At 41.1% G+C, this 27,718-nt stretch overlaps 1 protein-coding gene across 2 annotated transcripts; it reads right to left on the bottom strand.

Annotated features, from left to right (window-relative positions):
* Nucleotides 1-126: 126 nt before the first annotated feature.
* Nucleotides 127-26,846, bottom strand: homer2 (homer scaffold protein 2). 2 transcript variants are annotated; one of them, XM_079217015.1, is made up of 9 exons: nt 26,660-26,846; nt 17,542-17,698; nt 9,794-9,925; nt 9,431-9,523; nt 8,520-8,659; nt 6,705-6,861; nt 6,074-6,184; nt 3,398-3,478; nt 127-1,929 (listed from the first exon to the last, which is right to left on the bottom strand). In XM_079217015.1, exons 1-9 carry the CDS (start codon nt 26,662-26,664, stop codon nt 1,741-1,743), a joined length of 1,065 nt encoding a protein of 354 aa, XP_079073141.1. In that variant the 5' UTR covers nt 26,665-26,846; the 3' UTR covers nt 127-1,740. The 2 variants fall into 2 exon arrangements, with proteins under 2 accessions (XP_079073141.1, XP_079073142.1); XM_079217016.1 differs by lacking the exon at nt 26,660-26,846 and adding an exon at nt 22,194-22,326.
* Nucleotides 26,847-27,718: the final 872 nt, after the last annotated feature.

Genomic DNA, 27,718 nt, shown 5'->3' with positions numbered 1-27,718 from the left:
AGCACATTAGCAGGCGTTGACAGCATCTCCGTCTCCTCCACAGAACCCGCAATACTGATTTGGGACTAAATGGGGATTAGGCAAACCTCATCGCTTAAACTTCAAAAGAAGACACCACACTCAGCGTTGTAATTAAACTAAATTTTTAACAATTGTCAGTTCTATTGTACAATATTGAACAGGAGTCACAAAAGTGCACAAGAGGCATTGGTTTTAAAAGAACGGTTCATACTTTGTGTTCCAGGTTCAGGAGACTTATGAACGGTGGGGTTAAACAGAGAGAAGCAAAATGTCCCTTCGTAGATCAAAACAGTGATGAAAAAATATAGACTTATAACATCATAGCATTCCCCCGTAAATATGCCACGACAACATACGCCTGTGATTTCAAATGTACCAGGTTTCAAGATGGACTTCCCCAAAAGCAGCTGCGACACCATCCCGCAAACAAATCCTCAATATTATAAAACCTCTAAATCCTGACAGTTTGGTATGTTTGATATATTATCGTACATCTAAAGACATTAGGTGAAGGTTGATTTACTTGGTTTGTTCTAGAAACACTGGTTGCAAAGAGGCACCAAAAATAAATATGTAAAACAGAAACCAAGAATCTGACGGTGCCAAACCGACAGTCATCAGTGAAGTACACTTTCACATTATTCACCACCGAGTCCCCTCGCCCACAAATAACCACCCCCATAACAAGAACTAGTGTGGAAGAAGTACATCCACGGCCTCGGAGACATCTTTGTTCTACACATGGACAAAAAAAAATAGATACTATTGCGCACACAAAGTCCTCTGAACACAACACTACACTCACGGGAAAAGGGGGGGGACCCATTATTGTTTTGGGATGTCTCTGAAGGAAAGGAAATCACCCACAAGAGAGCTGATGACTTCCTGCTGCGGTCTCTCCTCGGACTAACACCATTTTTGTCCGTTGAGTTTATCCCCGAGGTAACACCCATTTACATCCTCGGGACGGGCTTCTCGTCTCATTTTGCAAGCGGATGTTCGTCAGATTTTCTGACAAAAATCGTTAAGTTAATATTATGGCGATGGTCATCACTTGGCCAGTTCTCCTCGCCGGGTAGGTCTGGACTCACCTGGAGGCACTTTGTGTCACGGCCGTTTGTCATGTATGTGCATATGATCCAATGAGTACAAACTGTCTTCTGACACACCTGAGATAGACGAGAGGCAACGGCGAGGACAGTCTGGAGAAATATTTCATCTCTAATCGTCTGAGGGGGCCACAAGGATTAACACCAATTATTACTAGTGATGCTGATCAGCATCGCCTTTGTGTGTTCTTCATTTTAGCCCTTTAAGTCCTCTCTTCTACTCTAAGCTGCCTATAAAGAAGTGCTGCAGCCTTCAAAACAAAAAGACAGATGGAGAGAATCTAAGAACCCACCACCAGCTTTTTAAAGCAGTTTCCCCCTCCCTCCTCAACAGATAAGTAAGCTCAATTTGTGACTCTTGATTTAGTTTCAGAATGCCAGCGCACAAAATGGAGCATTTGGTGGAGCATGCTGGCCTTCCTCCTGCCAGTCTCTCTCTCCGAAAAACATCTTTCTCACAGGGTAGTGTTTATTAGAAGCCAAAGCTGATAGTGTCTGAGTGGACGTCACCTTGGGGGGAGTAGGTGCCGCATAGTTTCTGCCCTGAAGACACACTGTAGTGAATCCCTCGTACCTGACCTCTGACCCTTTCAGCTCAGTGCCACTTTACTCAGTTATCAACACCCAGTTTGGAGAGCCCCTGCCTGAACTCATGCAGCTCGTCTATCTTTCCATCCAGCATATCCATGAACTTCTTCAGCTCGCCCTTCATGTTGCCCTGCTTCTGTTGACTGTCTTCTATGTCCAGCTGAAGACCCTCTATGCTGCCCTCCAGGTCTTTGTTCCTCGTCTCAGCAGTCTGTGGACGGAGATTAAGGAAAAACAAAACAATAGTTACATTACAGCAGACGGTGAATACAGGGAAATCAAATTCATGTCTTAAGAGAGATGTCAGATGGTTTGATCTTTTGGGCGCATCTTAGTTGAGGAGCCAACCCAAAGATAAAGCTTTTTACAGCTACTATCAGAAATGAGTCATTTCAACTCAGCATTCAACTCCTTTGCATTGAGCAAGTGTTTCAGACTAGCAGGTGACACGATTGGCACATTAATGCCAAAGATACTATTGAAGGGAGGGGTTTAAAATAGGAGTGCTAAATGGGTGTTGCGCCTGCATGTCTCCTCTAGCGGACTCCTGGAACCTGATCTCCACGCGGGGTGTCGTCTTTAAATAGAGAGGAGCCATGACCACATACAGGGGTAAAATAAGTGGATTATTTTTCTTAAAGAACTAAAATCACAGAAAAAAAACCCCACACATTAGCAGTTTTACTTCACCCATTCACTTTCATCTGAACGAACTGTGGCTGCGTTTTCATTTTGGGCCTCGTGGATAAATGGAGGTATTCGAGAAATCCCATTGTCTATGCTTCTGCTCCGCTTGGGTGGCTGGCTAGATAAACCCCTGCTCTAGCCGGTTCTGTTCTCACTGTCATTCATCCAGCTGGCTGTTGCAGAAACAAACCAGGCGGTCGAGCTTTGTGAAGCACAGGAACTTCAGGCATGCCACTGTTGGTTTTATTCTCCTCCATGCCCTGGCTGGATAACCCAACACATGCATGACAGCTCGGATGATTAAATCCTGCTCGGAGTCAGTCAGAACAGGGCGAGATGAGCGTCGCTTTCCATGCAGCTCAAGTCAGACTTGGCACGAACGGGGCGTACAGTCATGCAGCAAGCCTGGCACTTCCGTTTTCACAGAGTCTGATATTACTCAATAAGGAATCAGACTTGTTGGACAGGTACTCTTTGTTACGAGGAAGACGGGAGATGATGGGCGTGAATCTTTATTGTTTTTGGCAGCAGCAGATACTCACACCCAACAACCCACACACCTACAGAGATGTTACCAGACTTGGTCATTAAAGCTCTCATTCTACTTCAGCTGTTTCTGCAGTTGGCAAAACAAATTAAATCTGCACCACTGTGAAACTAATAAGCCATGCCAGAGATGTAGCATCTCACAGATGAGGAAGAGGAAAACTTTTCAAAAGGAGCAATAATCCACTCAGTGTTGCGCTGGGGATGGACCTTTATTAATAGATACATTAACCACAATGTGCGTTAGTAAACACGTGATGGAAAGGTTGTGTCACCAGCCTTCAGGCAGAATAGTGAATAGGAACTCTCACGCCTCAGAGCCTGCGTGTAACCTCGCTGTGGCAGACAGCATGTACTCGCATGTGCTGTGAGCTCGAGCTTTTATACTCTGCTGTACTTCACAACAGAGAGACAAGTGTTGGGTTTCCTGGGTGCTTTGAACGTACCTGCAGTTTTGCAGTGACGCTCTCGCACTCCGCCATGAGCTGAGGGATTATCTCTGCCTGCTTCCTCAGGTTCTCCAATTCCTGGGGAAAATAGATACGGAAACTGGTTATACAAAAGCCAACAAAACGTCAACATCAGGTTGATTCTCTCTACGTCGTTTTCTTAAGAACGCAATAGGTCATTTAACAAAAGAAGCCAAACTTTTCAAATGTTCAAGAAATTGTTCAATATTTTGGCAGACTCCTATGCTTTCTCGCAGAGTTTGATGATAATATTGAGACCACTCTCGCGTCAGTCTGTTGTTTCTCCAGTCTTTATGCGAAGCTAAGCTAAATGTCTTCTGGCTTCAGCTTCACATGTCGTACAGAGTGTGGTATCGATTTGCTCATCAAATAAGTTAGCTTATAACTAATAAGTTTAATTTCACAAAATGTCAAACTAATCCGTTTAATGTTGTGCAGCAGCTCAACAAGAAACTGTGTCTCAATAAAATATTAGATTGATATTATTTCAATCAATCTGATCAAAGAGTAAAAATAAAAAGGGTCCAAGTCGTGGACTTGATGCCAGCTTCTCGATACACGGTGCTACAGACACATTTCAGGAGGACACAAACAAAGATGGAAGCAGTACAAAGCAGGTACGGAACAACGGAAAGCCAGGTAACAGAAAGAAAAACAGACTAGAATGAATACGGCGGCCTTATGCGTTTATACATGTTTACATGCCTTATGCGTTTATACATGTTTGTTTTCCTTTTAATCAAAACATTTATTACTATTGCTCTGAAAGGCCCATCCCTCTGACACACACACACACACACACGACTGGCCAGCGGTGGGGTCAACACCACGTGAACGCTTAATAATTCATAGGCTCGTTTTTAATTGGAGGAGTGAAGCGTGTGCATTTCTAGACGGGGTGAGTCACTCGGCAGATGAGCCTCTGTGGGTCGCCTTCTGGATCAGTGCTCTGCAAACAACGAGACTTCCTTCTGCAGGCCAATCGGTCACTGTTAAGAGCAATAAGGCTGATACACAGGACTGTGGAAACACTGAAGCCCCCGAAGGACACGACTCTTTGCTTATAATTTTTCAAATATCAGAACTAGCTCTTTGAACTACTTCCTTCCTGTTGTTGTGTAAGATATACAGCCCTCCGAGGAAAGATGTATATGCTATAGTAATACTCAGGCTGCCAGGTGCTAAAAGAGAAAATAGAGATTAATCGATTAACCTTTCAAAAATCCCACACATTTGAAGCTTCAAGTTACTCGTATGTGAGAGTTTCGTAATAGTACATTTGTAGAGTCTGGAAATAGAACGAGACATTGCATGAAATCAACTCACCGTTTCCTGGCATATTGTATACAAAATATTCTACAGATGAATCGATAATGAAAATAATTGTTCGTTGAAGCCTTGATGAAGATGTCACCTTGGGCTTCTGGAAATTGGGACAGATTATTTTTTCTGCCCCTTATTTAAAAAAAGATGTGATTGACACAAACATCATGTACATTATAAGAGCTTCATCTGCCGCAGTGTCCAGGTTTATAGCCTGCTGGTTTGTGTGCCCCTTTTTTCGTGATCAAAGTATAAAATATCTAAAAGAATGAAAATAAATAAATAAATAAATATATCTATATATATATATATCTATATATATATCTATATCTATATCTATATATATCTATATATATCTATATATATATATATATATATATATATATATATATAGATATATATATATATAGATATATATATACACACACACACACACTAATACTTATACTAAAAATATTTTGCTGTAGAAACAGAAATATAGAAACACCTCATCAACTATTTTCCTCTTATCGGAAGTGAATTTGTTTCGTTCATCTTTCACTCTGCTACACACGCGGCCGACTGCATCTCCCTTTTATGACGTTGATGGGGAGACACAATCACTATCGAAAAAAGAAAAAAAAGGCAGCCAGACTTAAACATTGCCACAATTCAGTCCCAATCATTTGTCTGCAGACAGAAACAGCATTTAACCAGCAACGAGCAAAGGTCAAAAGACCGCGTGGGGCTCATCCTCATTAGCAATAACAGCACCATTAGGCTCGGCTGAGCTGACAGTCAGCTAGTTTGTATTATAGATGACTGAAGCAGTACATACAGGGTGATGCCGCTAATGGCATTTGTGCCCAAATTCCCTGCTGCTCTGACTACAGACAAAGTCAGTGGATGCATTACATACTCCCAGTCTGACTATTTTCACAGTGAATTTCAAGTGTACCAAAACAGAACTGATATCAAGTAAACTCCTTTAGAAAACAAGCAACAAAGAAAGTAAGATAAAAGGAAATTGAGAAAAACGTCGGGCAGTAGAATTATCTGGGTTTAGCTGGGTAGGCGAAAGCAACAACACCGATCCATAAAGAGTGATACTGAGTAAGAACACGAGGTGAAGGGCTTGTGTACAGTGAACACACACGCACACACGATCTGCAACTTCAGACAAGGGGGGACTCTTATTTTTGTGATGAATGGGACTGAGTGAATTATAAACTGCCAAGGTAAAATACCACCGCTATTACAAAAAAGCATTGCTATCCAAACTCTTACAGACACCCCTGTATTCAACAGTGGCCCTGTTGTTGCAAGACAAATGTATTGCAGACGTCTCACCTGCTCTTTTTCGTGCAGCTCCATCTCTAGCTCCTGCACTCGCACAGACAGTTGGGAGTTTTTCTGTTTCTCCTGATCGGCTTCGTTACACTGAGCTTCTAGTTCTGCAATCTGCAAAAACAACGAAAAAGGAGACGTTTTGTGAAAAGTAGTCAATGTAGACAACGGGTCATCAAAACATATTCCCATTTTGTTGACCTATAATATTTGTTCATTTGTATTTGAAGAATCCTAAATATGCTGCATTTTATAAGCGATGTCTTGAGAACTGACAGTGGAAATTAGACACAAAAAAAAACGTTACAAAATGAATGAATGCAACCCCAGCTCAGCTGCAGCATTATGAAACTAAAGTAATTCTATTCATAGTGGACTCTGGTGCAGGAAACATAGAACTAAGACAATATATTGTACTTTGCTCACTCGGATTGAAGAAACTCTAGATTTATCAAAAATGTGCTGTCCTAGTTAGATTAACCGGCCACTTTAAATCTATAGTTTACTAATTTCGTGACAGTTTGCAGTGCAGTTTTGTTCCTTCTATAAAAAGAGGCAACCGTGTTTCTGACCTGCCGCATTGTCTGCTAGCAGGATTAATGTGTTATTTAACTCCCCTCACTGACTGTATTACCTTTTCCCTGAGCGCGTCACTCTCTTCCTTGCAGGCAGCAAGTTGTTTCTTCCAGCTCTCGACATTAGCCGAGGACTCCTGCAGTGCGTCCACCAGCCTGGCATTATTTTCTCTTAAAGTCTGCAGCTCTGTTTCCCACTTCTTGGCGTTGGTGTTGCTGTCAGACAGGAGAGACGGAGAGAGAGATCCAGGAGGAGCGTTATTAATGGAAGTAAAATGTAGACAGGTTAGAGCTGAAATGCCTGAGGCTTGTGCACACCGACATGGCACATAATGCTACAAAATCCTTCTAGTCATGACTATTTAATTAGACGTGATGTACATAACGCTGTCAAGAGATATATAAATCATAAAAAAAGAAGAAATAAGTGGGAAAAGTCTCAAAAGGGCTAATGAGCTGCTGATATGCTCCAACATACAGTTTGTTATCTTTTCATGCCACAGAATGTGTGTTTCTGTCTCATCAATAAGGTCCAAGAGGTTGTGATGTATATTTAGTATGCATCACTGTTCCCTTCCTTATGCATGGCTGGTTTGAAGTGTGCTGCTCTCCATCAAAAGCGGACAGACTTGCATCGCAGCATTCTGCAGTCCTCGGCTGTTTCACTGCTGTGACACATTTCCAGAAAACTAAATCTCAAGGCCTTGTGAAGGCACGAAAAAAGGGCAAACAAAGCAAATGGTGGACAAACTGTGTTTTACAACAACAAGATGGAGAAGTTTAAAGATGCATGTAGGCTTGATGCACTCGTTTGAAACAAATGTTTCTCATTTGCCAAAGTTTTGTTGAGAATCAGTGTTTACACACACACACACACACACACACACACACACACACACACACACACACACACACACACACACACACACACACACACACACACTTTATTTTACTGTTTATACACTTTCCGAAGATGTTTCCTGGAAAGAACTTTCCAATCTGGTACATAATATTAGAGGCAGATGTTTTAGTTTAGTTAGGTGTCCAAAGAAATTTCTTTAACTGCACTCGTCATACATACATGTTATGCTACATACCAACCAAAATAATCTACTGATTACATTTGCAACATTCCATATACTTACATTGTCCTTTTATGAATGTATGATTACGTACCAGTTCCTTTTAGAAGATGATTTAGAAGTACTGGTAAATAATGCTTGAACACACTCCTCATGCAGGGATGTTCATTTAATACATATTTTCTTGTGTGAGTAAAGTCTGAAGTATTATCAGGGAAGGTCTGCTAGTGGGTCTTTAAAAAAAAAGAAATGTTTATACCTCAGAGCCTTTTATCCCATCTGGCTCAAATATGTCAGTCATTTTTGTTGTGTTACTATCCAGTACAAATTCTGGCTAAATGTATGTACTGTAGTTTTAGTTGACTCAGATGCCCTTGGGCCATTCTAATCCCATCTGGTGTTTCATGCAATTAGTGATTTATACACACAGCATCTGGATTATAAAAGGCCATATAACCAAATGGTGGAGTCGAGCAGCTTCACTTTTTAGATTAGAGCAGATGATTTCGGAGCCCTTAGGGGCCATGATATCATCCCAGTAGCAATAAAATGGAGAGGGAAAACATTTGAGCACAGCTTGGTGCAGAGACAAATAGAAGATAAAAAAAGAAGAAATAACATGAGAGCGATCAGGAGCTGCTGTGAGTTAAAATGATGCGATGCCCCTTGAAGAGAGTGTTGCTGTAATGTGAGATGATGTGGCATGTGATGATACCATGAAGGTGGAAATACATTTAGATTCATTTCTCCTTCATGAGGTTGTTCTAAGGTGTCCGTGAAAGGAACCCGTACCTCTGTTCTACAGCACTCTTGAGATGTTCATTCTCCGTTTGCAGCACAGCGGCCTCCGGACCGACATGAGAGATTTTCTCATCATCCGTTCCGTTAATGCTGGACGCCTGGTTGGTTGTGGGCGTCTCACGTCCAGACTCCTGGTAAGGGAGGGACAGAGGGGACGCGTTATGGTTCAGGGCAGGTTTTGATTCGTCTACCTGCAGCTTTTTAAAAGTTCTGATGGCTTAAAATCCACAAATGCGTCTCATAAATCATGCACCGACTGTGGAAAAGGGTCCTGGGCTTCTTTTGGTAAAACGCTGAAAACACTGTGGACAGCAGGGGGGTGGCAAAAAAATTATGCCAGTATTTATCATGTCATATGGCCCAGCAGCGTTGTGTCTCAGAGCCGAGTTTGATCCCTGCATCTGGAGTCAGATCAGGCAGGGAGCAGGCAGACTGCTGGATCTACCTCCAGCCAATGCGGTTTACTCACTGACGGAACATTAATTGGATATAATTTGTGTTGAACTGAGAAACTTGTATTGTTTTATGACTCACACTGGTTTCCTGGTCCTCTTAATTGCTGTGGTGCCTTCCAGGCTGTAAAGTATCTTAGGGTGACCTTTGACCTCTCTTTATGGCAATTGCAGTTCATGAATGATTGCTGTTGTGTTGACATGGTATATTCAACACAAGCCTCATAGGCCTCTATTCATTTAAATATTTAACTTAACTATTTGAATACTTGATCCTGCCAGGAGCTTTTTCTAAAACACAGAATCAGAAACACACAACACCTACCTGATGGTGTTTAAAAAAAAATAAAAAAAAAAAAAGCTTTTTTTTTTTCTCTGTGTTACCAGTTTTCTGGCCAACGGTGCCTGTGGAGAAGACAGCATTTCAGACAGCAGAGAGATATAATTTACCTGGGAGTGATTACTCAATGTCTCCGCCTTGTCTTGAGATTTGTCCCTTGCCAGCTTGGCCGCTTCTTTTACCTCCTGGAACTTCTCAGAAAACTGTACATTTGAGAGAGACGTGAAAGAGCTGTGACGATAATACAAACTGAAATGTCAAACGCAGTGTGGCTCATTGAAACACATTTTGGGAGATCATGGAGCCAATTATCTAGTGATAAACCCCAAAATACTTCTCGGGTTGCTTCATTTCCCCAGCTGGCATCTCAATAATAACAAAATTGTGCACCAATGCACTCCAGTTTTAGGACAAATACATCAAATCAACTGTCTCCAAGCTTTTTGTGATGCTGCAGAAGTGTGTCCTCTCACCTTGGCCAGTTGCTGCTCAGAAGCGAAGCCCAGTCCGAACACGGTGTTGGCCCTGCTGTCCGCCCACTGGCCAAACTTCTGCGATGTCTTGGTGAATGTCATGTTGGGCGTGATGGTACTGTTGATAATCACCTGTTAGGACAAATAACATATGGTAATCATTACACAGAATTCCAGCATAGATCTCAAGTCCATCTGACGGGCAAATCCCGGTCATAATGCCTGCTGTTGGGTTGTGAAAATTGTGGATCTCGTTCAAGACACAATAAAGGAGCTCCAGCATCTGCTTATACATGATGAATCGTGAACAATCCCCTATTGTAGCTCCATTCATACGGAGTAAATCTGTAACACCGTGCTGAAGTCTTTCACCATGCCCACACTGTTTGACTACAATTGGCATATTTATCTTTTTTCTTAGAATGATCCACTTCATAAATACAGTATGATTCATGTACCTTTTTGGGAACGTCTCTACAATACAGAGTTATTTTGTATACAAAGCAATCTTTGGAAGCACTCCAGCCATGATGCTGGATGGCGAGCGCCTCACAATGTCTTGTGAATCAAAGCATCCATCTTCAATCCACTGACACACTCCAAGAAGCCAACCATCACATCACTCATTTTATGTTCATTACAGAATTTATCCTGCAGGTTTCATATCAGACAAGACTTGTAAAAGGTGCCAACCTCATTCATTGGAAAGCATTAACACACGAGCATCTAAAGTTTTGTCTGAATTGACAAATAATAACTAACTCCACACAAAAAGACTTTGCTCCTACTTTAATGGTAAGTCGGAGTCAAGTGAAAGACGGATTCTGTTCCACAATTGCTTGCAAATACTCAATAAATAAAAAGATAGATCAACAGAAACAAACACATACTATGCAGTGATGACCCACTGACCTCTAAGAAGTCAAATTACAGTCTCCGTATCGGTAGCAGTAGAGGTTCACCTGTCGTTGTAGCTATGCAGTAAACCATCTGGTGGGAAATATCTGCTGCGTTTCTAAAATTGGAACCAATGGCGAGGCAGCGACAGCAGAAACCAAGAGATTCCTAAAGATACTGTCTCAAATTGTGTGTGTTTACCGCAACACTGTAGCTGTAAACACTTCTAATCAATATATGAACAGCTAGATGTAAACACAAGCAGCTTGAACTTACTTCTGTGCATGTACACTCACCCAAGCACACAACCAAGATACAAGACAACTTAAACAGAGCACATGCAAATTACCCCAACAATTAAGAAACAATAGAAGACAGTTTAATCACAGTGCAGCCCTCGTTTCATAGCAACATGGCTCTGATCACAGGATTCAAGAATACAAATGGCTGACCGACTCGTGTCCTTTTCTACGCCTCCACAGTCTCCATCACCATCTTTTCAGTAGCTGAGGTGTTAAAACACTTTACCCTGCATCATTACTGGACACAGGCACCCAAAAAGCAGAGACTGAGCCAACAGAAAACAGAATGAGGACACTAGCAGGCAGTCAATGCCCTCTCAGACATTTCTGATCCATACAGAACAATGCTAATGGGTCCTGAGGAGAGGGATAACTGCACAGAGACAGAAAAAGACCTTCATCAGTGTCATATACTGCAACGATTACAGTCACAGCCTCCGATTCAGGCTTTATTCCCACATCAAGGGTTTTTAAGTGGCAAAAAGCCAAGGCGCCGGTAATCTGATATGAAAAGCATCACTGTTTCAGAAGAGTTATCAAAACAGAGGTTACCTAATTTCTCCCGAAAGGGAACCTGAGCAAAGCCGGAACGGTCTGAATATTTAACTGAGCTCGTCGCGTTGGCTCAAAGAGAAGTGTTAAGATTAGATGAAACTTTAACGATCAGTGAGGAAACTGGGCCGTTGCTGAAGAATTAAGCAAAAGAAACCAAAAGGAACCAATGAGGTAACCACACGGTAAAATAACAAACCTTTTATATGCGATATGTCAAAAACAAATATATGACTCAAAATACATTGCTTCCTTTTGAAAACCTGGACAACTTTGAGGGTAATCTGCTTTATCAATTTATCCTATGTTATGAATCAGCCAATTAGAGTCTAAATGTCTTCTCAGTTTCATCTCCTTGGTTTGTGTGAGTCCCTGTCAGAGCCTCAGAGATCATGTTCAGAACTTCAGGTTGAAGTTGTACCTCTTCAAAGTGACAGCTAAATTCAACGTAACATTGAACTGACGTAGTTAAACCTTCGGTCCTTTGCTTGGCTGATATGCCTGAGCTGCTAGATTGTATGATGTGTAACTGGCTCTTGATCCAAGAATAGAAATTAGGCATTTAAGAATCAGTTAAATTGGTCAAATGAGACAAGATCAGCCTGTTTTTTTCCACATTACCTTTGGGTGGAAAGGAATAAAAGTAAAGCAACACATCCTGCTGTTTGTGGCGTGTAACAGGATAAACTCATGTTTATTGAAACAAAGTGAATCAAGTGAAAATGACCCTACCTCCCAAGTGAGAGTTAGGGTCATGTTCTTATAAACTTCTATACAATAGGACTTAATTAGCAACCAGAGAAGTTGCTCCTTGATAGAGAAGGAACGCAAGTTTAAAAAGGAAGCTCTGCATTGGCTTCACTTTTCATACCCGCAGGATGCCACCTGGACAAAACAAGCCATATTGCCAAACCACTAATTCATTAATCGAAAGTCAATGATTTTTTTCTTCAAATGTTACATTGAATTCAACCATATCGCACAAGCATTATGCATAACAAATCTTTAAACAGTTTATTGATCCTGTAGAAACATGAGTACCAACAGAAAAAGGCATACTCTCAACTAATTATTGCAAGTTAATATACAAGACTACCTGGTTGCCCCCATCTCTGTGGGCCCTGTGACTGTATGCCGTCATCTATGAGTGTACAATGAGTGAGAGTGGGAGGGTGAGAAAGAGGGAGGTAGAGCGGAGTGACGCTGGCAGCTGTGCCGGGTTGCGGATCAAGTGGCACAGGAGGAACAGAGCGAAGCTGGGCTGGCCAATGGCCCGAGGATCAGGGAGAAACTTAGGAGACAGCCAGGAGGATATAGGAGACATCTTCCTCGGCTGATTATGTGTCTGCGGAGTGCGCAGAATCTGCAAAGTCAGGAAAAAAGGAAAAGATGTAGAACGTGGAAGAGGAGTCTATGCGAGGGAAAGAGCTTTGATCACTTGTCAAGAATCAAGAGACTTCGTCATAGCTGGAGAAAAAGGACACCCTCTACAGAGCGGTGGCTTTGTTAAGATGGCAGAAACTTAAATATATTTTTATCGAAAGAGCTAAAACCCATGTGACTCCACGCCACATATTATACAATGGGTTTTGTCTAAAAACTAAAATGTGATACCTTTTTTAATTGTGCTTGCTCAAAACATAGCTCACTAATTTGACAAATTGTTAGACAGTGAGTTGCAGCTGAATGTGTGGCACATAGCCTAGTTTATGAAGGATGTATCAAAAATAATGGTGACAATTGGGCAGCAATGATGGTCATGGTGATGATGAACAGGCGGAACTGGCAGCGGTGTTATAACTGAAACACAGCCAAAGAAAGACGAGACGATGGTCACATGTCCTCTCATCAAAGCAGACAGCAAAATGGAAAAATTGGGACTGCTTATCAAGCTGAGATGTGATGTAGATGAAGTGAAATGTTAAATATTTGTGTGCGTATGCCAACCGCTTTAATGACCTGATGCATTTCATCTCATCATATATTAAGGACTGCAAAAACAAGCTGTCCCCTGGTGCCCATGACGCAGGTTTGGTTTCTGAGGGAGGAGCGAGGTTAACTTAGTTCAAGTCAGGTGTGCGCCGCCACATTAAGACCTTCAAGTGAAGGCTGTGTTATGCATTTCTACATACACTTGTGAAGATTTACTGACTAACATACTATGAATGAGCGAGCCCCTTATGCTTTAGTGGGAGCCTAATTTAAAAATTAGAAATTATGTGGGGATTTTCTGTATTATTAAAGCTCTTAAATTGCGTAAAAAACATAAAATGTAGAACTAAGGGCTGGAACTTGCTTCTCCAGACTGCACATACGTGGACATGCACAGGTAATGTGAATATGAAGGTATTGCAGAAGTTGGATCAATCAAATTTCAACAATGGTTTTAAAATGGGGGGGTGTGAAGGTCATTGATCAATGGTCACTTTGAGACTGTCGGCAGATGAACAGCATCCTTTTCATTGGAAGAAGTTCATAAATACATATGCTTTAGAGGACAGTCGTGTTTAAAAAAAAAAAATTGTTCTGGTTTTTTTTGGGGACAAAATAGTGATGTGCAATGTTGTTTACAATACTGAACTTCCTGATATTCAGATTCACTTTAGCTCATGCCAGCTTTGGTGAGAGTGCACTATAATCCTAATGGATGATTGTTTTGGGACTTGTATCAACCCAGTGCATTCTCTCATCATGATGGCTGGGAATACAGTAAAGTACCCAATCCAACTGGATTTTAATCATTCATCCAAACTCCAAGTTAAAAGTGTGGGGGCGGAGCAAATACAGGCGTCTGGAGCAAGGCACACATGCTCCTTTCATCCCCAGTGGAAATGATGCTTTTACGTGGTGGAAAGGACACTTTTTGACACAGGTAGATAACCTATATGGTGTAATTGGGGTGCAGCCACACTTTTATAGGAGAGCAAGGTGTTGGTCATCATCATCACCAGCCTACAGGGAAATTGCCTGTTGATTGTAATATTTGCATATACATGAAACTAGTTAAAAACTGACATCTGGCACATTTAACAAGCTCAGTTAGAGGAATTGAAATGATTATTCTTGGAAACACGTCTTCTAGCTCACCAGGCTGTGGTACATGAGCCAACATGTACATTTTGGACACTAGCTGTAAGAGAAGTAGTAAGAAATACAATTTAAAAAAGGGAGACTAGGATGTTAGAGAATAATATACGAGGCAAAAAGCATAGAACATATTAGGTTAGCTCGGAAAGTAATCATACTTGGAATAATTCATAGAGTACAGTAAGAACCCCTCACTGCGTTGTCATACGGGTACATCGCTGGATGAGAAGTGCGATTCAGGATGAGCAAGAGACAAAAGGGCTGATGTGCTCCTCTACTTGCAATATCATCATCAGCGAGTTGCCCGGCCATCACGGATGGACGAATAGAAGCTGACGGTCCGTCACAGTTACTGTGTGCAGCAGCACAGACTATTCCTCTCGACAGACCCGTCTCCCTCGCAGCTAGTGTACAGAACACAAAATATATTTAACATTTATTTGATACGACTCAACATTTCCTCGCTTTCGGTTACTTTGCTCATACCAACATCCCTTTGATTAATCTCTCCAATTATATATTTAACACATGTTCCTCTTCATACCTCACATATAGCTGCTGCATGCAGACATTATATGACACGTACTCCTCCGTTACAGGAGAGTATGTGCCATCAACACACACACACACACACACACACACACACACACTTTTACAAACGCACACAAACGGAGCAATGGTTCATTATTTCTGCTATTGTCTTGATTTTATTAATTGAACCTTTTTCTTTATAATATTATTACCTCCTGCTTTGGCAAGATTGTCATTGTTACACTCATACTAATAAGGCATTTTAAATTGAATAGAGAGACAAGAAAAGAGGGAGGGAGACAGGAATAGGAGAGCAGAGAGATGACTCCTGGCCTTGAGGATATACAAACATATATGCGTATAACAGAACAAGATTCTTCTGGAAACAGATTTGATATCTTTCTTACAAGAAAACAGACCTTTTTTTTATAAAAGCATGCAATTATTGACAGCACTGAAGCTGCATAAATGCTGCTCGATGACATAACAGATTAGAGTCTTGCCTCTGGTTTCCAGCTGTGGGAAGAGAGCTATTTTATATTGTCTAACAACAACAATGCTATGCAGGAATAGAGAAATAATGCATTTTATTTTAAAGAATCATTTATACAGGAAAATGGGTCCCTAATCTCAAATCTCATCTGCCGTTTGCATCTATTTGTCACTTTTAAGAAGTTATGTCTGATGTTGCAGAAAATGCTTGCTATGCAAATACTCTACATTCACATATATCTATGTTGAGGTCCTTGAGACCCACCCTTCAGCTGTTGGGTTGGTAATCCCAACACTGAGCTCAACAGGCCTTTCACCCACACAGAGACGTCCAGGGTAAAAAGAAACGGATTAAATCAGCCGTCAACCCGCTCGTGCTCTAAAGTGGCTCTGCAGGTAATCTGTGTGATTTGAGATTGTGCGAAAGGTGACAATATCTGCAGAGGGATACCACTGTCACAACTCTCCTCCGGTTTTCACACACGGAGAAGTATCCGATTGCCATGGAAACACATAATCTACTCTTCAGACGGTGTGAATATGGTACACAAGCAGACTCGCATGGTGTCTGATCACATGCAGGATTTAATCTCAACATCATTGTCTTGTGAAAACCAATCACATTTTGGGGAAATGGGCTCAACGTTCACATGTATGCCATGTAACCAAGCAACACACATGGGTGAAGCTGAAATCAAAAGAAAAACATAAATTCAGGTCAAAGATCTGGGCAGAGGGATTTGACTGGAAAAAAAGAAGCGCTATTTAAAAGCTCTGTGGTCCGATTGTAGATGACAGTAAATTACAGATCATTTTGTTTAATTGCAGCTCAACAGGTGTGCAGCTCTTGGCTGTGTATTTGTTAAAGGGGAGGTTTGCTCTCTCAGACTTTGAGTTCCACCTACATGTTACTTGTTTGTGCCGAACAATTAACATGCCTTACATAACCATCTTAATAACACCAATTTAGCAAAGCTGGCAGGCACAATCACATTTAAAGTGATGCCCTGTGAGCCTGGACATACATATGTGTAGTTGTGTTTCAAATCTGAGATCATAAACTTGATATCAAGTTTGGTGTGTATGCTCTAGTGTCTCTATTATTATTTATGCTTCTCAATACATACAGCACATACTCACAATGCACAACGTATTCTTGTTTTTCAAGTTTTGCTGCTCCGACTACAATTCTCCTGCTTGGGAATAACTTTAATCTTTCATGATAAACATTTATATTAGTTAAATTATCTTTTAGCGACTTAATGAATTGGAAAAATGGTCACCAGATTAATCAACAGTGAAAAAAATAATGAATTGCTGCACTAGTTCAAATCATGATTCATAGCATAAGTAGAAGAGAATGTGTTTGTGTCATCCGGCATACTTTCAGCAGGACATCGTTCATTTGCAGATACCACCCACATCGCAACGAAACAAAGATGGTTGAAAATCTGCAAAGCTTTCCTTTCAGTTTGACACCTATGAAGATTTTATTGTGTGTATATATATATATATATATATATATATATATATATATATATATATATATATATATAACATAATATTGATTTAATTAAATGTTTTCCCCAATGATCTAATGAGTCAGATGTTTGGAGGGAAATTACATATTAAAATACATATTAAATGGTGAACAGTTAGGTTGTTGTCGATCAGTGGGAGGTGCAGATGTCAAATTTATCACTTTTTTTAATTCCAGTCAATCTTTGAGTGCTCTTCCTCAGCCTTGACCATCTCTCCTGAGAGCAGTTAAATGTTCCCCTTCATCCCTTTATCATATGGTTACGCACAGAGACACACACACACACACACACACACACACACACACACACAGAGATAGACAGACAGAACGCACACACACATACATACCTTGGATCCATCCACGCTGATGATGCGGTAGCTGTTGCGCGTGCTGTCGTAAAAATAGGAGACGGTGACGGCCTGCTTGCTGGCAGGGACCCAGTTCTTCTTGGTGGTTGGGTCAATTTGGAAGACATGGGCCCTGGTGGTGTAGATCGGCTGCTCCCTGGAACGCAGAGGACAGGGACGATATGAGGGAAAGACCACTGCAGATAGGATCCATCATATGCAAGTTATGTAACTAAAAGAGACAGGGGCACTGTTCTCCGTCTCCAGAGATGGAGAGTCCTGAGAGTCGGGCAGACAGGTGTTTACCACAAACCAAAGCCAGTTGCACATCAACACAGCCTCCCTTCAGTAACACATATCCAAGTGTTTGTGTGAGACTGCACTGGTGTGTATCTGTATGCACTCACATCTATCGTCGGTTGGAAGATTTCCCCGGTGCACCAAATACATGAGACAATTGTCTACTTAACACAAGTCAAAGAAGAAAAGACTCACGGTTGTCAAAAAAAGAGGAAAACAAAACAAACAAACATTTTTAAGTAAAGTCTGTCAGAACAATTGGTCTGACACACACAGCCCTATTAGAAATAATTACTTCACAATGCTTCTCATCTCTTTAGCCTGAAGCACTCTGTAAATATGTTTGTTCAACTTCGGAAAAATCTTTTAGCACAGCTGATACACATCAGCTATTAACCGCTTCAGCAATGTTTTATCTTTTTTTTTTCTTCTTTGGCTGACACCGATTGCCTTGCATCAGCCACTCAGGGCTGAGTGGCGACTTCATCGGAGGAGCAAGTTAAACCATGACAATTACAGCCAGCAGGAGCAATGAATTATATGAGCAAAGCTATTAACAGCAATTGTAAAATAATATTTTTCAATAAAAACCCTTAAATTAAAGCTGCAATAAAAGCAACGGTCAGTCAGTTCTATAGAGCAAACAACAACTATATTGGGAAACATTGTGAACACGACTTCCACCCGTCATGAAACAATAAGTAAATTAAGACAATACAATAACATGTTTTCACATTAGTTAAAAAAAAAAAAGCTTTCAAATCTGGGAATTTTGCACCGAATCCAAAATGGCAAAACAAAAAAGCTTTCAAAGCCCACTCCAACAATGACCGTAGTGGGGGAATAGTTCAATATCATCTATCCTTGAGAGCGAGAAGCGATCTGCCTCCCGGCAATGAGCAGGTCGCTGCCTGTGAGATTCAGAAGAGCATCAACAGGCTGATGAAGGAGCGGGATCAGAAAGCCTGTTAAACGTGAATGACTGCACACTGAAAAAGAAAAAAATACAGTGGAAATGTTTCTCCTCTTTATGGCATTCAGAAACGCACAGACATCTCTCTCGCTCTAGAACACACGTACCGACTGAAGCAGGCACGCAAATGACTTACTGACTGGGACGTTGAGTTGAAATCAAAATATGAAATATGTTCAGAAAGTCCTCTTTTCCTCTGTTTAGGTTTTCTGTTCAAGGCATTAAAGCAAACGTCCTACTACACAGACATCTTTACACTGGTATAGTGTACAATTATGTAGGTGAGAATATTTAGAATCTATGACTGGGAAAGCTACACGTTTTATCCAATCTAGAGAAATGTCACATGTCTGCTCTTTACACCTGCTATTTGGTTAGTTTTGATTCATTTTTAAATAACATTAGTGAAACATATGTACATGCTATTACCATTAGACATTTGAAAGAATTGAAAGAATTTACTGCATCATACTTTTCTTGCTTTACCGGTTTCAACCGCAACTCCATCCAAGAATATTTCTAGAATGTTGTAGTGCAGCTTGTCACTGACTAATAGTACACTCATATTGTCAGTTCCATACGCCACTGCTGCGAGTGAAGAAAACAGTTGCACTTTTTAAAATGGTGGTGCTTTACAGGGACTGGATCCAGCAAGTTTACAATGTCCACCGGAAGCTCTTATTTTGAAAAGGGGAGTGAAGGTGGTTGTGATGCTCGTCTGATCAATCCCAAGAGCGAGTAATAATTAGGTGGAGTGGCTGGATGAGAGGGATCAGAGGACACCTCAAGAACTCAATAATGGATGAAGCTGAAGAATATGGGGGAGACAGATGGGAATTACTTATCCTGCTGGAAGTCAAAATGTGAAAGTGAATGCGTGTCTTTCAGACAGGGCGAAGTTTACTGGGTTCTCACTGCCTCACGCTTATCTTTATAGCCTACTTGAATGCGTTGGTATATCACCTCTGTTTCTGTCTCACTGTGCCTTCTTATATTTTATTGGTTTGTCCTTGCATCTTCTGCATCTCCACTCGGCCCAATAACTTATTATTCTTAAAAATGTGTTCTTGGATGTTCTTCCTGGTCTTCTCCATGGGTCTAAGTGCACGTGGTCACACCAGAAACTGTCACGCAATACACAAGTAGTGGTGGAAGCTTCACGGCGTATCGACTGCATGCACCCGTGATTGCTAAGCGAGCTTTAAGTTAAGGTGCCCTGTGATGTTTTGATGAGGTCTAAAACAAGTGTTTCCTTGGTGAAACTGAACGTTTGTCTGCTGGCAGTCTTCGTCCTCACTGTGCATTACTCTGTCTTTTGGTTCTTTAACCCCATCAACTATTGAATAGTAGGACAATGATTGTGTGAATGTAGATGGCGACACGTGCATGTGAATGTATATACAATTTTCCAGAGAAGATTTGTGTGTTAAACAACATTAAAGTTGTCACTTATGACCACTGCACATGGTCTTCCCACTTGGTTACAAACATGGTCCCAGGAGAGAGCTATTCTAGCTTTCCATTGTTGAAATCCTGATCCTCTATCCTCATTCCTCTATTTGCTTTCCCTTCATGGCCTGCCATTTACTTTAATGACATGAAGGATTTCAGTTGAATGTGTGAAGGTTGTTGAACCTTTACTCAGTGGCACCGCCACACTGCTTGGTGCAACATTCAGGCAGGGCAAAAACCATCATAAATATTACATGTTTTAAAGAGCACAGGGATGTGATAAAAAAAAAAAAAAACACTTGAGAGAATGTTCTTAAAAAGTCACTTGAAATTATTCTTACAAATAACAAAAAGCTGCTAAAGCTATCAGAAATATAATCACATCTCCTGTAGGCCAGACTAGAGGTTTCATTCACAGGGTAGAGATGGTGCCGTTGCTGTTGCAATGCTATACAACAACTGGCCAAAGCGAGTTGTCAAGAGGAAAGTCAGTTCAGTATTACTTCAACGGACGATGATAAAGGTCCCGGTGAAAATAATGTCGGCGAAACAGCAGCGATAATTCATGAGCTAATAAAGCTTTTACTGTCATTGGGATTATGGTTCTCACAGAAATTAAAGCCTAATAAATTCACTGTCCTTTTTAAGCCTAATCTCAATTTTCATCTGCTTTGGGAACAACAAAAACCCATTATACAGATCACTGTTGTCGCTTTTCATACACACGAACACACACAAACACACACATGCTGACCTTTGCAGCGGCAGTGTCTACAGCCAGCTCACACTGGCAGGGGAAGAGAAGTGAAAGGCCACTGCTGAACACATGGATGCACCCAAACAACTGTTGGTGGAATCCAGTGATCTGCTTTTCTGAGATAAAAAGCATTAGGTTGATTGATTAAACTGGATATAAAAAAAAATATATAAAAAAAAATGATGTTGACATTTGGGACTTTGTGACCGCTGGATTTTGTCTCTCACTGACTGTCGGGTGCTCTGTCCCCATCTGCTGCTTTAAATAATTTACAGGTGTGTGTGTGTGTGTGTGTGTGTGTGTGTGTGTGTGTGTGTTTCTGTGTGGGGAGAGCAGGTTTGAACAAGTGCTGCACCGTCAATGCCTACATACACCTACGCACCCACAGAATAAATTAAAACCAAGGAGCTGAGTGCTGATCCAGATACCTGAGGATGAAGTCAAACTGTACAAGTGTGAATATTTTAACATGAATCATTTTCACACAAATGGAGGTTCGGACACCCAAAAATTATAGTTTCAATTCTGAGGAAGAAAGGTTTTGCAAAAGGCTGCCATGTCTAAATAATTGCATGGTAATAACTTTGAGCAGCAATATTGTGAGTGATGCACCACTAAGCCCATTGCCTGTAGTTCTCTTAAATCCTTTTAAATGTTTGATTTACACACCTGTGTTTTACCCAAACCCCGCGCTCCCCAGAGATTAAGTGAAGTTTGCTGAGAGAGGGATAATCCTGCTTAAAGACGACATTTTAAGACGATGCAGGATGACAGTGCCCTAAAAGAGAAAGTGTGAATACAAGCAGGCAACTTCCATCTTTGACTAAGAGTTTGGATGGTGATTTTAATGGAGTTGCATTCAGGTTCTGCTGCAGATGTAGAATTCAGGTACAATGTTTTGTTGTTGAGAAAATGGCCTCGTCCAGATTCCTGAGTGTAAGAATTCACTCCAGGCTCCAGTCCCCAAACAAGCTTTCCCCATCGATCACAGACATCTACTTTTCTGTCCAAACAAAAGTGCCACATGTCAGCTGTTTAGATTATTGATCAGGTAGTCTCAGGCCAAACACAGAACAGACTACGAAGCCTGTTTGACAGAAACCAGCACTCTCAGCAGCTTCAGATACGTGCATTGCAACATTTAACTAAATTAACTAAATGTTACTTTACCAGCTCCACCACCCACAAAGTTGAGGGTTGTCCACTGCGCGATGAAACTTTTGTTTATTTTCTTAACTGCCAGTGTTGTTGTAGAGATGTCCCTCTGAACGGGTCAGCAGAGACAGCGACAGCATCAACACATGACATCTGGGTTTTACACAAGGTTTGGAGCGTGAAATGAACTGAGAAGGAACAAACTAGTCAACTGTACATCCAGGTACTATTACAGACCCACAGGCATAACTATATGAATGAGCCTGTGAGGCTTTAAAAGGATCTCTTCATTATCGAGACAACATTACTCTTCCTTTGAATCCTCCAGAGGCAAAACAATAAGCTGGACAGACACTTTGAGTTAAAGGCACCACATAATTGCCGGTAAGCTGATGTAAACATAGTCCATGCAGCAAACAGCCTGAATAACAAACAGCTTTTGTGAGCATTAAATTTTTCTTTTTAGCATGCTGATCTAATGTGCAGGCAGTAAACACATAACATTACACCACTTCAGGGGCTGAATGGTCAAATTCCCCGATGGCCAAGTTATATCAATAAGACAGACAGTAAAGCAGGAAAAAGATCATCAGGCTACATCAAATACTTCAGATAATATTACAGACAAAACATGCTTGAAATGCTGTCCTTGAATCTAAGTAGTCTGACTAATACAAGGCATTTCTCTCTGTTCAAATAATTTTAGTGACAAACGCTGCATTACTCACTTGTCAAATATCTACAGTACATTAGGGGGAGAAACACGGAGTTAGAGCACTTATTCATCCTCACCTTCTAGGGAATAAACTAAGTTACAATTGGCTTTTCTGTCGCAGAACATCTTCTCTCAAATCTTTCAGAGGGAGAAAATGAGAAATCTGAAAAGCATCTGGGCCACAAGGTGCACAGATCTGGTGACTCTGGCTATATTAAAATAGCAAATTAGTGCAGCATCCATTCATGGCCATAAAAGAAAATGTAATAACTTGGATTCTCATTAGCCGTTGTAATCTTGCTCCTATCAGATGAACACAGTTGAGGCCCTCTGTCATGTTTACCTGCGAGGCCAGAGCTGCCTTATTAGTGAGAGCCGTGTTTTGTCTGAGTGAGTGAGCACAGTAGCTCTGTGGGATCATCAACACCACCTGGGCTTTTATCGCAATAAACACAGAGCTCTACTAATGAGGTCAGAAAAGGCAGGTTTGCCTGAAGTAGTGCGCAGTAACCTGGACTTCAAGATCCCTGCTGAGTGAGACGAATACCTAATACTGCGGTTAAAAGAGAACGATGACAGCGCTACATAGCGCTTTTATCTTCTGACATTTACATAAAAAAGGAGCCCGTTTGTCTTAACAGCAACTCAAGGTGAATATTTTGAGCGTAAGTTTTTTTTTTCCATCTATTCAAAGGATAGTTTAAAAAGGTAATGTACAAAGAGCAACACATGTTGGAAGGGAGGGACAACAAAAACCATCTTAATGCTACTACATTTGTTTGTTTTGATTGCTTTCATTGTGTCCTCTGTCATTTTTTAACAGATTGTTATTTTACTCAAATATCTGCCATTACCAGAATTACTGATTTCCAACAAGCTTGGGTAAAATACAAACTGTAATATATATATATAAAAAATATTTTTTCATGACTGGTTTTCTTAATGATTTAAAATGCTTTTTCAAATTTAGTTTAGCTTCATTCTGTGACAAAAAAAACATCTTTGCCGTTATATTGCATTTATTGCTTGTAGATTAGTCGATAATCAGTTAGTTTACTGACATTAATTAACAACAATTTCGATCACTGATTAGTCACTTCAGCAATTGATAAAGCAAACATGTCAAACATTTGCTGCTTTTTGTGATGGGATATTTTACAGACTAAACCAGTGGTAAAACATGCAGTAGATCACACGAAAAAGGCAAAATTATGTTTTTTTAATTAATATTAACGGACATTTTAATATTGCGAAATGAATCAATAATGAATCCATCAAATCATAAGATTCAGTCTAATTAGCCTAATTGTCATTGTATTATACTTTCCATTTGTAAAACAGTTTTAATCTTTCTCTCTGTTTCAAATAGATTTTTCTGTCACTGTTTCTAATCTATAAAAATGACCTTCATTATTATACCGATGTTTTGGCAGCATCCAGTTTAATGAACTGTACCTCATGCCAGTACAGTTCATTAAACTGAGAGAGAGACAGAACTGCATGCAACAAAGGCAGCAGGCCAAATTCAAACCAGCAGCCGCAGCAGGTCCTGCTCCACCACACGCTCAGTGTTTGACTATACAGGCTCACGATAGGATGCAGAGCAGAGCCCATCATAATCTGAGCGCTCCGAGGAAAAGGAAGTCTCCACAGAAGCACAGCGTGGCGGCAGATGGCCTCCTAGGCCTGAACCATCTGGTGAAGAGACGTCCAATCCTCCGTCAGTATGTCCCCTTCCATTTACCCATGATTCTTAATAACAGCCAGACCTGCTCCCCTACTACACCTCTACAACCCTCCCCTCAGGTCTTCAACCACAGTCGGGGAACCCGCCCTCTGAGCAGGCTTACGCTCCACACTTCCTGCTCGGGCAGCAAAGAGACCCACAACCACGTCACATGTCACACAGCCTAATCAATGAGTGTTAAGCCTTTAGCCGCCACTCTCTGGCCAGCCAGCAGATTATCAGCTATCTGTGTGTTAGTGCTGCTCCCCGCATGGCTTATTTGAAATAGCAATACACTAATTGCATTGCTGTCTGAGAGACGACTTACTCATTAGGAAAGGGCTTTCGGGCAATTTGAGATGCACTTAAGCTGGGAAACTGTACTTAAAAATCACTTTCTATCTGTTATTATCCGCATTTACTCCACCTCTTGAAGTGCAGCAACCATGAACTACATATATTTGATTTATTGGGAACGCTGCACATATACAATGTTAATCCATACACTATTGTGCTTTACAAATCATGTGGAAATGATATGATCAATAACAAATGTGTCAAGGTCAACAGGATACAGATGGATCACATGACCAAATACCTTGGAAGGGGCTAAAGGAAGATAGATGTTATTATGTGTGTGTTGTCCGACTTATAGTTAATCTTTAACTCCATTTAGGACCAAAGAGCAGGGGCAAAATTACAAAATCCTGCAAAAACAAAAGTTCTGATATTGATTGACACATTGTATCATTACCAAATGTAATCAGGATGAAATGTATTGCACATGAACTCAATCTTGATTTTCACTTCACAAATGCTGAATTGTTGATTGGTTGACAGAATAATAATAGGCAACTATTTAAAGTTGTTTTTTGCTTCAACTTCTCAATATTGAGAATGTGTTGCTTTCCTTTGCTTATTCAATGAGAGATGAGCTTTTTTAAAAATGAAAAGAGACTGAAAAAACAATTAACCCATAATTAAAATGATTGTCATTTGCTGCCGTAGCAGTGATTTGTTGACCAAACTATTTATTTATTGTTTAAGTAATTTATCAACCAAAAATGCCAAACATCTGCTGCTTCCAGCTTCAAATCAGTTTATGACCCAGTGGCTTTAGGGAATGAGTGGACAGATGAAATTTCCTGGGAGCTATTTGTGACCGCCTTCCCAAAAATTCCACTGTAAAATGATACTACTGGTTGGCACCGACTGAAACCACAGAGCTGGACAAAAGGAAACGTATTGCCTTGTCTCTGCCAGTAGGTCCGACCTCCTGTCTTGCTGCTGCTGGTCCACTGGGTCAGTTGTCATGAAATACCACGACCGACTCCTCTATCTTTCAAGCCTGTTGGGTGAGTCTGTTTACATAAAGTACTCAGAGGCAGGTTTGATTCTGAAATAAATTAAATTACACTGAGCTGATATTAACAGCAAAGCAAACAGGAGTAGGTACTCCAGAAATAAAAAAATTAAATAAAAAAAAATCTGCAATATATGCAGATGTGAAGCAAGCTAGTGATTGCATAACTATGGCACTGAGCCTCAACATTCACACACCACAGCAGGCTATGAAGGCAAAATAATGCACTGTAAACACACACACACACGCGCACACACACGTAGGCGTTGAAGTATTCAAAGAGGAACAAGACTGGTTCATCAAAAACGTTCTGCTAGAAAATAAGACCATAATTAGACATATTTCACTCACGAAATAATAAATAAAAATCACGCAGATCACGAAGACCAGATGAAGTCACCTCTTAAATTACCAACATTGCCTAATAATCTGGCTGGTGGCCATATGAGTAAATTGGGGTCTCTCTCTCTCTCCGTGTTCCAAACAAGCACGGGTAAGCTTTGGGTTACTACAGCAATGATGATCAAATGTATTCAGAGCTTTACAGGTAAACTACCGTTACTTGTAGACATGTTTGGTCGTATTTGCCACACACACCTATACATACATAGCATTACAGTCCGTGCAGGTGTCATGAGCAGCGCGCTCTGAAGGGCAGCGCTCTCTGGATTACTCACCCCATTGCCGCGGACTTGAGGAACAACTCCTTTTAAATAAATAGGCTCTATTGACTGCGGGGTTGAGAGGGAAACTGTGTTTTTTAAAGCGCAGTCAAAGTCCACCGATGATTAGCGGTCCAAAGAGTCCACCAGCTTCGAACGAGTCCTCTTGCTGCCGAGAGACAGCTGAAATATGAGAGCACTTCTTCGCAAACTCGACTCACCGGGTTGTGTCTCTCTCTCGCTCTCTCTCTCTCGCTCGCTCTCTCTCTCTCGCTCTCTCACAGAACCCCCAGTCATTACAGGAAGTTTTTTCTCTTGGCTTGTTTGGGTTTCCTCTTCAGGTATGCGACAAAATAAATCACACGTCCGAATGGTCCCTTTCTTGCCGTTGTGACGCTCGGCACTGGTGAATTAAGTTACATATTCGCATTTCCCTGCGCAGAGTTTCTATCTCCCCCAACGGGATTGTGTTTGATACGAAAGGGCCGCAGCAGCGACACGGAGCGGCTTCCACCTGCTCGCGCTTCGGCCTGACACCCACACTTTTAACCTGCGCTATATGGTTCGCGACCGCAGTTTCAGTCCAAACTGTGGTCCGAAACCACGAATGAATTTTAAACCGACAATGAATTAACATGCTGTCAAAAAAGAACCAACAACGATGGCTGAATTAAAGACCACTTACATGTTTTAGGGACAACGATGGCTTTTCAGCAGTTGTCACTTTCTCCTCAATTAAGCGGTGCAACGTTAAGGGTGGACGCTAATTTAAATGAGCTCATTAACGTCTCCAAGTCAAAATATGTCTTAATAACTTCGTTTTTAGGTTAACAGACTTCAAGCAACTTGTTACTGACCGTTGGTCCTGTTTCTAACTTGCAGGTGACAGCTATCAATCAATTGCTGACAGGTGCGCCCGCGCGCTACCGGAACCATTGAAATGTAATCATCTCTTTCGGGGGAAGCGTTTCAGCGACGTACTCGGACGAGAAGTCGCTTCCGGACAAGTTAGTTTGTTGCGACGCAAGCTAGGTTCGAGTCGCGTGGAGGTGAAATGCTTTTATTGTGATTTTC

Source organism: Taurulus bubalis (assembly GCF_910589615.1).
Source record: "Taurulus bubalis genome assembly, chromosome: 4".
In the NCBI taxonomy this organism is placed as follows: Eukaryota; Metazoa; Chordata; class Actinopteri; order Perciformes; family Cottidae; genus Taurulus; species Taurulus bubalis.
Note: the sequence above shows the minus strand (reverse complement) of the source record. Positions and strands in the feature narration are given on the sequence as shown.

What these genes read in the sequence shown, in the direction of transcription:
- homer2 (XM_079217015.1), bottom strand. An exon ending in CTGAGCAGCAACTGGCCAAG is followed by an intron (nt 9,524 to 9,793) that starts GTGAGAGGACAC and finishes TCAAATGTACAG; the next exon opens with TTTTCTGAGAAGTTCCAGGA. An exon ending in GCGTCACTGCAAAACTGCAG is followed by an intron (nt 1,930 to 3,397) that starts GTACGTTCAAAG and finishes CTCCGTCCACAG; the next exon opens with ACTGCTGAGACGAGGAACAA.